Source organism: Marmota marmota, unplaced genomic scaffold, assembly GCF_001458135.2.
Source record: "Marmota marmota marmota unplaced genomic scaffold, marMar, whole genome shotgun sequence".
Taxonomy (NCBI): Eukaryota; Metazoa; Chordata; class Mammalia; order Rodentia; family Sciuridae; genus Marmota; species Marmota marmota.
Genome location: NW_026000174.1, coordinates 1,454,264 through 1,468,818, shown reverse-complemented (window position 1 = coordinate 1,468,818; position 14,555 = coordinate 1,454,264). Strand labels below are relative to the sequence as shown.

Below are 14,555 nucleotides of genomic sequence, written 5' to 3'. Positions count from 1 at the left end.
CAATAGCTGGAGGAAAAAAAAAGCACACGTGGGCAAAGGCTTTCCTTGTTTTGCCCATTAACAATTCCAGGTGAATTGCTCTATTTTATCACATTTCCTAGAAGACCTATTTACATCTCTCTTTTTCACTAGACTTTATGCCTTCACATTTTTTTCACATACCTATCCTAGTCCCTGATCTACCATACAATTGCTCAAGACATAGTTATGGTATAAGCTCAGACAGGGACAAATTACATGATAGTAAAGGTGGTGACTGGGTGGTGGGGTGGTACTGCTAGCACATTAGTCTTAAAATCTCAAGCCTACTACATACCAACTATGAGCCCTTGAGCTATTTGTTTACATTTTCTAATTTAATCTTTAGTCTCTTCATCTGTAAAGAGGAAAATTAATAGTAGTTTGTTTGTGAGATGAACTAAAGCATATAAAGCCATAGAACACTGCCTGGCTAAAAAGAAGCTATTTGTATTCTAAGACATCAGTGACAAACTTCAGAGCCAAGGATCAAATGGTAAATGAGTTAGCCTTTGTAAGCCACAAGGCTTCTGTTGAAACTACTCAGCTCTATAGTTATAGCAGAAAAGTAGCCATTGATAATATGTATTGTTGTTTTCAATGAGCATAGAGGAGCTCCAATAAAATTTTACTTATAATACAGAAGGCAAGCCATATTTGACCTATAGACCAAAATTGCTGATACCTATCCTAAGTTGTCTAAATTTTAATAATTAAGAAGTGGGACCCATGGAAGGTTTCTGAACTAGACATTAACAAAATCAAAATGATCCCTTGGCATGTTAAGTTTTTAGCAATACGTACTACTGAATTGTGTAGTTTTAGTGAAGTCTGATAATGCATTACTATAATTGTCTAATCATGAAATGGAAGATATGAGCTCAAAGTTATGAAAATGTGAAGCACACAGGACAGAATGACCTATGTAACACCACCTTCTTTCTATACACCAAGGTATAGTTATAGCTTCTGGAGGTACATATCTAGTCTCCTATAATGCCTTATTCATAGCTGGATCTCATATTACCTGGTAAATTATAAGCATAGACCTAGATCATCTCCAGAGAACCAATTAGCTAAAGATATAAATAAAAATGTTATCATTAATTTATACTGATCCTTAAGCGGATGAGTAGCCTGAGTTTGAGACTTTTCTGTTAAGCTATTTCCAACATCAGGAAACGTTTCCATTTTTCAAGCAGGGCATTACGAAGCTGTCAGAAGCAATGATTCAAATAGTTGTACTACAGACTGCTGGTCATTATGTGAACTGATCATGACTATTAAACACAGCCATAGTTTCCTTTAAATTATGCCTTCTGACTTTGCTCTGAGTTTAGATTTCATATTGGTCTCTCTTTTTTTTAATGTCCTTAAGTACTACCAGTTCCAACCAGATAAGCTAAAAATATAAGGTTAAAAATGCTGTAGGCAAAGAAGATAGAAAAGTCACATCCTACAACCCCATATAAATTCTTTGGAGACACCTAAATCCTGGAATATCTATTTTACACAGTGACATGATAAAAAGTAAAACAAGCACCTTTCTTTGAATACACTGTAGGTATAATACACATCAGTCACAGCACAGATGCAGAAAGGAAAGTCACTTGATGCCTATCGTGTTAATCAATGAATGCACAGTGACTATAAAGGTTTTTTTCATATATTGACATACACAAAATGGAAACACTCAGAGATGGACCACTACTCAATTTAAACATAAAATAATTTTTAAAAATAATGTGCCATATTCAATCCATTAAAAAAGGGATTAGAGTAACTATCTACCCATACCCAAATGCAATTATCTATGCATTTCCAGTTTGTATAAATGCATTATTTTATAACTGTATATTTTCTAGAAGCCTATAAAATAAATGATGTGTGATACTGCCCTTCAAGTAGCTTCTAGAAAACTAGCCAATTTTAACTGCTGTGTGTTTCAGCTTGCAGAGCAATTTAAAAAATAGTAATAAAACAGCTCACTAAACTTAATGAAACACAGAAAACTTTTCTTTTACAAAAGAATTCAAGGCCAGAATTCCCATTACTCTATTAAGCATTCAACATGCCCCAAACATTTAGGAACTGCTGTATGGTACAGTCTCCTCTTGGAGGAAACAGTAAAAAAACAAAACCAAGATATCATTTGTAAGTCACACCATCATTTTAGAAATCCAGACTGATTATAGAGCACATCTTGAATTTGAAAGATGAACACAGGAATGAATAAAAAAAGTGAATGTTAGAATCAAAGAAATAAAGTAGCAAATATATATCTTTAAGGAAGTCTCCTAAACTTCAATTCTTTCTTTTTCTTTAAAACAATAATATTATTATTCTATAGGGCTGTGATGATGATTGAAAGAATTCTTAAACATACAAATTTTTGCACAAAGGTAACATATACCTAACTTCAAGAAAAACAGCCATATTATTACTGTAGATTGAGAATGTACATCAGGAATATTCAAGTCCTAGGAAGCCCTACAGTAAGTATAATGGTAGTTTAAATTAGTTTTCTAAAAATTGATTGCACCATGTATAGCAACCCAAATTCTCATTTGTGAAGTAAAAAGCTGATGCTGGATAATTAAATATAACAGTTTATTCAAAGAAGATTGGGTAGCTTGTAGAATGATTCAGACATCTAGAGAAATAGCTTCAGTGTAACTTTGCAGAAAAGTCAAACCCACAGGAAAGAGTCCTAAGAAGGAAGAAAACTGCTCCCAGCCACCATAGAACACTATGTCCTGTTATCTGTGAAGCTCCAAGAACTCAACTTGAGTACCTGGGTCTAGCCGTGATTGTTTCTGTGTCTCACACAGGACCTCATAAACTCTGCTGTCTCTCAAAACTGGAGGTCTTTTCTGCCACCCCTTCCCCCAGAAAATGGACTCTGCATTTGCTTTGTTAATCTAGTGGCTTACTTCCAAACTCATATAATTGGTGGAATTTAGGTTATATGTCTGTGCCATAGCAGCAAATGAAGCAAAAGTAGTGAGTCTTATGGGTTCTTCCTATGCAGGTAAGCTAGAAATTCCCCAAATACAATAAATGTGTTTCAGATTTGCTAGAAAGTCAAAAATCAGTAGTCTGAAATGATCACTGCAGCCCCTAAAATGACTAATGCCATCTCAGTGAGAACACAATTGAGCATATTCATTATTCTCAGCAGAACGACCCACATCAACATTTTTTTTTCTTTTAGCTTCAGAGGGAGACCAAAATTGAGTACAATTTAATGTAAGAAGATTTCTTACCAAAACACCCACTGCTCTCAGAACATTCTGGGAGAGAAGGTGTACCTAAAAAGTCAGTATAAGGAGGTTAGAAATAATCAAGGGCATCTTTCAGGGGTAGGAATTGAGGTAGAGGGAAGCAAGAGCAGGGCTAACTACAGATTCTTTCTGTGAATTTGATTCTTGTTCTCACTGTTACCTAGATACACCTTGCTCCATTATTTCCCAGCTACGCTGGTATTTCCTTCTTATCCTTAATTCTGAACATAGCCACACCTGAAGTACTGCACCTTATGAGCAGAATAAAATAAACTGGAAAAAGCTAAAATATAGAAACAGACTTTCCACTGGAGTGTGGTTATTGTGTGCATCAGCACCCACTAAGATGAGAAAACTCAGACCAGCAGATAGGTTATGGGTAAAGTAGACTGTATGTGTGTGTGTGTGTGTGTGTTTTGTGGGATCAGACATAATGTATCTGGGGACTCCACATACATTCTCTTAGTATTTACAACTCTAGAAGGTGGGTAAGGGTGTCTAGACAGCAAATACACAAAAGCTGGACCTGGGTGAGATTCAAGAATTAACCATGTAAATTGGTTAGCAGGTAGCAGGTTCTAGTTGTCTTCTGAAATGGGCCCAGATGACAAGACTCCAAACCCTGAGGATTCATTAACAAGAACAGGGTAGGGAAATAACCCTGAAAGACATATATACTAAAGCATGTTATGAAGTCTAGACACAAGCATAGGAATACACAAAATATTCATTTTAAGAGTAAAGCTATGATAATGAGAGTAAAATGGATCAAATTCCTGATCTATAGGGCAACCATAAAAATGCAAATTACAAACCAGGAATGTTTGGAGAGTGTTATTAATAATTCCACTAGGCAAGCAGGTATAAACCAGGAATGTCAGAATAAAGGGAAAAGAAAATGTTGAGAAAGTTCTTTGACCCAAAAGCAATTTGGGCAAATTGAGACATATGAGGATCCCAGTGATATATTGTCTACAAAATAATTCAAAGAAATATAGCTGAACGAAAAAAATGCAAAAGTTGAAAACCTGATGTAGGAAATACTATTTTCTTTTCTTTTCCTGAGTTTTAATATTGGAAGAGATAAAGTGAAAAATCAGATGCACCAGAAGACATCTATGTTTTTTTTCTCTCTCTCTTAATGCACTAGCCAGTCAGGGGCTACATTATTGTTCCAGCAACAGCAACAGGCATGAAAACTCTCATGAGAAGTTACTCCAGAAGATGGAGGAACAAAAGGGTAAATTTACCTCAGCACTTGGGTCCACAGCAGGACAGAGGATAATTTCAACAACAAACTCCTGTAATGCTTTGTTAGCTTCAGTTTCAGAGAGGGTCACGCTGTTGGTGACACCCAAAGGATTTACTCAGGGTGTGCCCATGGGGACAAAGCCAGAGGCTATAACCTTTGGCTCATTAGATGTTCAGAGATCCAAGAAAGGAAAATCATATGTTAATCACCAGCATGATTGTGATATCACTCAAGAGTTCTCTAATTATTAGCAGATTCACTTTCTAGCAGAAAGCTCTCTATGGGAGATATTCCCTCATCCCAAATGTAATCAAAGAAGGAATTGGTAGCTGTCCCCAAATGCTGCTATTTTAGCTTCAGGCAGATACTTTTATCTGGGCTTCAATTTTGTAAATGTTGTGATGCTATAGTCAGAAAGTTAGAAGACTTTTATTATAGATTTTTTTTATTTGGGTACCCAGGATTAACTCAAGGGTATTCGACCACTGAGCCACATCCCCAGCCCTATTTTCTATTTTATTTAGAGACAAGGTCTCACTGAGTTGCTTAGCACCTCACTTTTGCTGAGGCTGGCTTTGAACTCTCAATCATCCTGCCTCAGCCTTCCAAGCTGCTTGGATTGCAAACATGCACCACTGTCCCTGGCTAACTTTACATAGATCTTTGAAAAGACTTTTGAACAGCTCAAAACTCTACTTTGTCATTGCTGCAGTATTGTTCCTGGGCTTCCAGGTGTGGAGTCTGAATACTAACCTGGCACTGGCCAAATATTTTCATTAGTTATTCAGAACAACAACGTCAGTAGCAGTTATTTGGAGAGAGAAGAGATGTTGAATGTGGATTCTGTCTTTTACAATGAGGTCTTGTACTCTCTTAGCTTGTGAAATTCCATGTCCCCTCTCCCACGCTGTACAAAGCTTCTCTTCAAAGTTCACACTAGTGGGGATTTGGAGGATTAGAAGTGCAGTATCCAACTAGGAGGGTTAGCCAGACCTTAAGTTAATGAACATCATGTCCTTAAGCATATAGGGTTTGACACTGCAGCGGCTGAACAAAGAATGTTGGGGTGAAGTAAAAAGAAAATGTTGAGAAGTTCTTTGACCCAAAAGCAATGTCAATCTTCCCCTCCACACATTCACAGGCCTCATCTTTTCTCTTTATTCTTACTAGCATTTAATCGCCATCCAAAACACTGTAAGTTTTACTTATTGCTATCCATGAGGGAAAGATGTTTTTTATATTTTATTTTTTAGTTGTAGTTGAACACAATACCCTTATTTTATTTATTTATTTTTATGTGGTGCTGAGGATCTAACCTAGCGCCTTACACATGCTAGGTGAGTGCTCTACTGCTGAACCACAACCCCAGCACGCACACCCCCGCCAAAGACTCTGTTTCGCAAGTTTCTGTTCTCAGTGGCTGACACATAACAGACACTCAATGACATTTTTTTTTAATGAATGAATAAAGGAAGACGGTCTTTCCTCTCCATAAATATCATTCAATCTAGTTTTCCCTTAAAATTTAAAGTAAACAACTGAGAAAATGAGTTTTCTAAAATCCTCCTTTCTCCACTAGGCCTGTAGGCTTTTGAATTGGAAAGTGACTCTTTTTTTGAAACTAAAGATCTCAAAGAAAATGCAGAAGTTGTGAAGTTAAGTGTGCAGCTAAGGGAAAAGTAGAATAAATGAATTCATCCACATTTTGGAATTAAAAAGGAAAATCCAAGCTAATGTTCAGGAAAAAGTCAAACTATCAAATTTCATATTTGTTATATTTCTGCCACTTTTAATATCTGAATTGTTTTCCACCTGTCTGTCTTCACAGTAATAAATCCTTGAAACACATGAATCAAAAGTCTCAATGACAGCCAAGAAATAGAAGATGATGGGTACTATGTCCTAAGAAATAGGGGAAATTAGGAACTTTTAAAGGAAGGAGCGGGGAAAGCTAGCTTGATCACTGGAACCTCGGAAAGAAGACAAGAATATTAGAAACTGAGGGAAAACAACTTTCTAAACCTAAGAGCAGCTTAATGATTGCAGAGAGACAGAAGGCATTGAGATTCTCTAAGAAATGCCTCAAATAAATGATCATGCCCATTGTTTCTGAAAAGTGTACTGCCACCTCCTTCTATCATCTCCCAATCCAAGCAGTGGTTTTATTCTGATGGTTTTCTCACTTTAGTGATAATCTCAAAGTTTCTCTCTCCAGTCCCTTTTACTTGTATTCTAGAGCAAGGTCTAATAATTTTCCCACAAGGGCACATGTAATGTTTAAATCTGGGCAAACATGTCTCTCCTCAAACATTTATCATTTCTTTGTGATAAAAGCATTCCAGAAACCATTCTTCTGGCTTTTTGAAGAATACAGTAAATTATCAATATCTATAAACACTCTACTGTGCAATAAAATACCCAGGTTTGAATGACTCCCATTAAAGTTATATTTTCAAACCATTCTTTGATGCTGTACACAAATGTGCAAAATAAGTGTGAATTCCATAAGTAAAGAGACAGAAATGTATCTTATTCACAGCCAAATTCCAAACAAGTAGCACAGTACCTGTGCTCTACAAAAATGTAAATATTTGTGTTCCACAAATCTATGAAATTATATGGATTGCAATCATAATGTAAAAAATATCAGAATGCTCATAACCCAATGCATACATGAATCAAAGCATCACATTGTACCACATAAATATGAGCAATACATGTCAATCAATAAATAAAATTAATTTTAAAATTTACCATGAAAGTTTTTCTTTCTCAGATACTGAAATTTAAATATATATATATATATATATATATATATTTTTTTTTTCCTTTATATAAAAGGAAAAAAAAGAGCAGAAAAAAATCCATGCATTTAATGAAGACAGCATTACGGGGCATAAAGGGAAGTATATACCCTCATCATGCCACATAGGATCCTGTATCTTCTAGCCCTTCCTCTGTTCCCACATCTGCTACTTCATGCCTCCCAGGAGGCTTCAGCTGTACATGGCTGCATAATGCTGTCCACATTTGTACTGCCCTGTCACTCCACTATTCCAGATTTCTCAATGTGGTAGTTCTGTATTATTGCCATCTTTTCATTTCTTGGGCAAAGTACAATTCCTGACATACAGCTAAACACATTAACTGTTAATTGTCTAAATTTATGAATAAGGCAATGGCACTGAATTTAAGGCCCATTTCTTTCAAACTCATACTTACCTAATAGATCTTTTGTGAGGACTAAATACAAAAATGCATTTAAGCATGCCTTCACACACAGTAGGTGCTCAAAAATTGAATAGTTATTAACTATTATCAATATAAAAATGTACAAATGGATTTGATCCCTCAGTCACAATCACCTTAATATGTCCCACTCTGCCCATTCACTGCCTTGAGATAAGAAAAAGTTTAATAAAGTAATTTGGAACCCTTTATTACCAGACAAACATGTATTATTATAATGATGATAATGATTATGTGCATTTTCTTTGAGAATCTTGCCTATAATATGCTCATCCTCTAAAGTCACATTACCTTTGCTGATGTTTCAAACCATCCTACGAAACCGTGCTCCTTGCAGAACTGGTCCATCTTGAGGCCATTGTTCATGAGCACATCCTTCCCCTGGTCACATTTGTTAGCCAATAAAACCACAGAAACTGGTTTGCCATTAGGGAGAGTTAACTTTGAGTCCAAATCATTTTTCCACTTTGCAACTGCTTCAAATGTGGCTGGTCTGGTGACATCAAAGACAATAAACGCACCCATAGCTTCTCGGTAGTAGACTCTTGTCATATTTCCAAATCTCTCTTGACCTGCATCAAGAAGAAATATAATTCAGAAACTCTTTACAACTGGAACTGAACAAAATATTAGAACTTCATGTGGGCTCCAATAAGAACAAGTCGCTCAATAAAGTCTTATTTCTAGTCTTTAAAAAGTGTGCTAAATATATAATCATGCAGTTTTGTTTTTAATCTTTGAGCACAAGATTCATTTAACAAGTATTAACTGAGAAAATACTATGCACCATGTAATGTTCTAGAACTGTGTTAATATAGTATCTCACTAGCTTTGTGTGGCTAATTAATTAATTATGACTAAATAAAATTTAAAATTCAGTTTCTTAGTCACAATAGCTACATTACAAGTGTTTGATAAAACACATGGCTAGTGGCTACTGCAATAGATGATGCCAACTGAGAACATTTGGATCAACACAGGATGTTCTATTGGACAACATTATTCTGAACATTTGGGATATAATGACTCAAACATAAAAATCCCTGCTGTCATAAGGCTTACATTATTTTACTGAAAAGGCAAATTAATAAACAAATTATGTAGTATGTTAAAAAGACATCCGAAATCTACTTTAATTAAAAGTAATAATACTAGCACCATTAATTGTATATTTACTAAAAATAAGAAATGTGACCTGCATAAATGATCATAAAGGTATTATCCACATTCTGTTTTATTTTTTGCAATTCTGGGAATCAAACTCTGGGTCTGGCATGTGAAAGGCAAGCATTCTACCACTGAGTAACATTCTCAGTCATTATTCTTATTTTGTTTTTATTTCAATTTATTTGGCAATGGCTATTAAATGCAGGGGCACTTTACAACTGAACTATATCTCTAGCCTTTTTTATTTTTGATTTTGAGACAGGTCTTACTAAGTTGTTCAGGGCCTCACTAAATTGCTAAGCCCAGCCTTGAACTTAGAGTCCTTCTGCCTTTACTTCCCAAATTTCTGGGATTATAGGCATACAACATCATGCATGGCCATTTGTCTCATTTTAAAGTGAGACTTATAAAATCTAAGTAACTGGCTCAAATTAAACAAATAGTAAGCTTGCAAAATCAGAATTCAAACCTGAGTCACTTGAAACTAGAGCCCATAATCATTTACTAACTTTGAATACTTTCAACTACTGAACCATAGTCTTGTACTCTCTCTCCTCCAGGTTTATGTGCCAGGAACATCCTATTCAATCCAACTTCACAAATGTCTATTGGACATCTACTATATTGACAGCAATCTCTGGTACATGCTCAAAATACAATAATGAGCTAGATGGTATCATATCTTCCTTCAAGTAGTCCATAATCTACTGTGTAAAGAAAACCTCCAGATGTTGCAAAAAAAATGAATAAGTAATTTTTAAAAATAGAATGAAGACTGGTTTTAGAATTAGTTGTAATCAGCTAGAATCAGCTTTTTTCTGATGCTTAGTTTTCTAAGTGAATATTGGTAAGTTTCTTAAACATCCTAAGCCCACCTCACCAGCAAAAGGACTATAAGAAAATGTACCACAGGGTTGTCATATGGATGGAATAAATTAATATATATGAAACTCCCAGTTCAGTACCTTAGAACTAATCAGTATGTATTTCTTCAGCAGGTTAAAAATAAAATAGAAAGTATGATACAAATTTTCAAATCATAGTCCCAGGCTAAAGATTTTGACAAAAAGAAAAATTGCAGATATTTTAACCAAGCAACAAAAGTTAACAAAATCACATCATTTATTTCTGCGTTAGTTGAGGACAGGAACTAATGAAAACTGGGTTCATACTTTAGGAACACAAAAACCCCAGAAGTGTGCAACCAGACAGTCTTTTTGATTTGAAAATGTATGTTAAGAGTCTTATAAAAGTATATAAAGTAAAACAAATTAGGAATGTGATACACTTTTTTGAAAAGAACAAATTGCTGAAACTGAGGTATATCCAAGAAAATATAGGTTAATATACCCTTAGAATACAAAAATTTCGAGCACAAGATTTTGCAATGGTGACCTTTAGTGTAAATTAAAAAGATGTTGTGTTGATTATGTTCACAGGGACATTATGAGGAGGTGAAGGACCCCTATGTACCAGTGAAAGTTGATGGAATTCTATAGTTTCAATCCTAGTCTAGGTGCCTATATGTCCAGCTGGATATTCTGGAAAGAAGAACTTTTTATCAAAGACAGCACATAACACTCCTAAAGCATTTCTTACCTAGCTTGTACCACAAAAGTATTTGTTTTTAAATTTCCCACAGTTATACAGTCAATGAAAGAAAGGGGTAAAATACTTTTCATATGACATACAACCCACAGATGAACTTTCATTTTTTCCAAATGAGTTTTTTTTTTTTTTTTTAATGACTGATGCAAACAGCAATTTCCTTTGATACTGTTCAGGAAAGGCCATGACATATCAAGAGGACTGGCGGGAAAAAAGCCCTCTGTGATCACTCTGAACTCCAAAGGCCTCTAGGCTTTTTAAAGGATGTCTTATGATCTCTTTCAGAGATCTAATCAGATGAAGAGCAAAGTCATGGGTTATTCAATAATCTGCTTGTCCAGAGATTTTCAGAGCAGAGTAGGAAGCTCTCAAGAATAGAAATTTTACATTTCAATATATGACACAGTGCAAAGAGCAAGGGATAACTTTATACCTTCATGAAGAATCATAAAGGAGGGCTGGGGATAGCTCCTTGGTAGAATATTTGTCTAGCTAGTGCAAGGCTCTGGGTTCAATTTCCAGCACCGTTTTAAAAAAAGGGGGAAGTGTGTATGTGCGCATGTGCATGCATACACATGTGCACTTGTGCTTGTGTGTCACATCAGAACCAAGAAGCTAGCTTATTTCTGGAAAGAAAAGACCTTTGTATATGGAGGTCACTGGGCTAGCCCATTTAGAAAGTTTGTGTTTTTGGCATTCTGGCCAGGGGTCACATTCAGATCAGAGCATTTCTAACACTCACATTTAACCCCTCCTTTATCAGCTGATAGCCCTCTCTGCCATTTCTTAATCAAAGTGTGAGAAACATGTGACTTTGTGAATGGCTACTTATGAGCGGAGTGGAGAGTGATGAATTCATCCTGAGTAAATTTACTTAAAACATGACTACAATTTAAAAACTTCCTTTGGCATAGATCACTTATCTAACACAATTACTGAATGACTGGTGAAGTCCAGGCTCTGTGATTTGTGCAGCTAATACAGTTTTTTGACCAGGAGGAACTTCTATACCACAGAAAGCTATACTGAGAATCTGCACTGAAAATGATCCAATTCACCAAGTAAGGACCCCTTCTCTTAGTCCTCAAACACATACCACAGTACAATAAATGTGCTCATGACTCAGTTTCCAGTTTCAAGAGGTGTTCCAATGACCAAGCAATCAACCAAATCACAGAAATTTATACAATGGCTGCAGTAATAGTTCCAGGAGCCTTATGGGAAAATCTACTAACTTGAAGAATCTGAAGACATGGGTCTTAATTTTAATCACTGGAAGCCTTGAACAAATCAGACCAGTTTTAAACAAATGTATTTCTCTCCCTGAGTCTCAGTTTTCTTATGTGTTAAATGAAGTTCGTGTGTCTGATCTCTAAGAACCCTTCCTGTTATAATTCCTTAGATTAAATGAAACCCTGGCTGTCTTTTGTAACAGACTGAAATGGACCATTTGGTGTCAAAGATTCAGCTAAAAACTCACACAAACATCACAGTCATAATGTGTATTTAATGACACTTTCACTTCATAATTAAGGCTCTATAGATGCTCTCAGCAGACACAATCAAGCAGTGAATCTTTCACATAGGCATAAAACCAATGGTAGGAAGCACAGCGGGTTTTCTATTAAACTGAGAATACCTTTTTAACCATTCTGACCCTTACCAACTAGCTTTGTGAATCTCAGATTAGTCAATGCTCTATTACAAGCCTCAGCTTCCTTATTTTGAAATATGGACACCAGCTTGGACACTATAAGACACTTCCATTATTGCTTCTGGAAAACTCCCCTACTTAGGCATCCAGTACTCCAGGTCCTACTCCTCCTCTGTTCCCCAGACTAGCTCATGACATCACCAACAACACAACTGCTCAGAACAGTACCTTCAGTCATCTTCCAACTCAGTTTGCACTCCTTCATGTAAAGAATTTCCAATGTCCCACTAACACTTCCCCTTCAGAAGTGGCTTTTAATTCTGCTTCCTCCACTCCATCAGCATTGGCTGCTGCTCTACTTCAGCCCTTCCTTGCTCCTCATTTGGACTCCTGATGGTTTTTCTGCACTCTTCTACTTTTCCTGACACTCCCTTAAAGTACTTCATGGCCAACCACACTGAACACTCCTCCATCCTAAAACACACCTTGCATTACTCTCTGGATTTCTCTGTGATTTACATCTCAGTTCCCAGATCCTGAATACCCTCCTCATGGCTCCTGATGAGTGAACTGTGTGCCCTTCGTTTATGCCCTGAAATCTCAGCCTTCCCTGTCCTGACAGCTGAAATCATTTACTCCCTTCTGCATGACTCCACAGCATTTTCCCTATCCTATACCATGAGTATTTATCATGGTGTGTCTTCATACTTCAGTCTCCATCTGGCATTGAAAATCCTGGAGAGCAGGTTAGTCATGTTTTGATGTTGTGAAACTTGAGGGCTCTTTCTTCACTTTTTGGATCGAGTAAGGGCTCATGACACTATGGTGAAAATAAACTGAGATTAAGATTTCTTCTTCCTCTAAAGTACATTCTCAAATATTCATGACCTACTGCTGCACACTGATGCACTTATTCTGTATTCCACTTTCATTCCCAGTCAATAATCAATAGAAATTCATTAGGAGAGAAAATTAACATTATTCTAACACAGGTATGTACATACCTATTGCAATAAGTTTCGGACTGGAATGTTATGCTTTTGTAATCATTCTCACAATTAAGAAATGATCCCTCAGAATCAATTTATTCCAAACAATACATGCTTTTTGGTCCTGGTACAATCAGAAGATATAAAAGTGCTACAATGATATTCTCTATATGTCTATGTAACAGTGTGAAAATATAAAAACAAAAGCAAATATGGATCTTGTATAATGATCTAAAAGAAAACAATCAAATTATATGATTGCTATAATAGTCAAAAGGACACTGAGATTTTAATGACATAAGCTGGTTTTGAAGGCCAAGGGGAAACAACATCCTAGGACCAGGATCAGAGTAAGTTGACATTCTAGTGCGCAAGGTTTTCTCCAGTTTTTAGGAACCCATCTGGCCCCCTGGCAATGGTTCTGAAACTCTTTGATCTGATCTCTTCACTCCTTTGCCCTGCCAAACTGTGACAGAAATGTGTCAATCACTATTTTTCCAAGTGACAAAGCATAGATCCTAGAATTAACCTTGCAAAATCTCTTCATACAAAATTACCAGCTATTCTATAACCATGACCAAGTTTATTTAGCCCTCCTTGTAAGCACTGCACTGTGTATACAATGAAATTTCTGTTAAGATCCCTGTATTAAGTGAAGGAATAAGCCTAGTCTCATATTGCCCCTTCAGCAGGTACTTGCAGACTTACCAAGTCTTTCAGAGCTATCTGTCCCTTCATCACTTCTCTTTTACTCACACCGAAATCACTCATCTCATCTCATTCATTTAACAACAACAACGACATCAAAATCTAATGCCTATAATTTTCTAGGAACTGGTCTAACAACTAGAATAAAATATCCTTGCTTTCCCATTCCACGGGGAAGAAATAAACAGCAAGCTAAAAAGTAAATAAAATGTAAATAATACTATGTTAGCTGGTGAAAATGTCATGGAGAAAAATAAAGCAGGGAAGGAGACTAGGGTATACTGGGGTTGGGGACAGAGTCAAATAGGTTGGATGGTGAAGGCTCCACTAAAAAGGTATCATTTGAGAAAAGACCAGAAAGAGGTAATGTAGGGGGCTCTATCTCAGAAGAATTTTAAACATGGGAACCAGCAAGTGAAACATCAAGATCCTGAGGCATACATATGTCTGGCAAGGAACTGGAGAACTATGAGAGACTGAGTTGGCTGGAGAGAACTGTACGGGGTCAGAGTACAGTGTGGTCAGGCAGGGAGATCACAGGGTTCAGACTGTAGACACTTTCAGGCCATCATATGGATGTTACCTTTATTTCTGGGTAAGAGGAAAGCACTGAAGGATTGTGAGCC

The 14,555-nt window shown here is 36.4% G+C and overlaps 1 protein-coding gene across 1 annotated transcript in view; it reads right to left on the bottom strand.

Moving 5' to 3' along the window:
* Window positions 1–14,555, bottom strand: part of Rab38 (RAB38, member RAS oncogene family) — a 59,405-nt gene that overhangs the window by 28,200 nt on the left and 16,650 nt on the right. Inside the window, exon 2 of the mRNA XM_015477323.2 lies at window positions 8,095–8,375. Coding sequence (XP_015332809.1) covers window positions 8,095–8,375 — 281 coding nt within the window. The remainder of the gene's footprint in view (window positions 1–8,094; window positions 8,376–14,555) is intronic.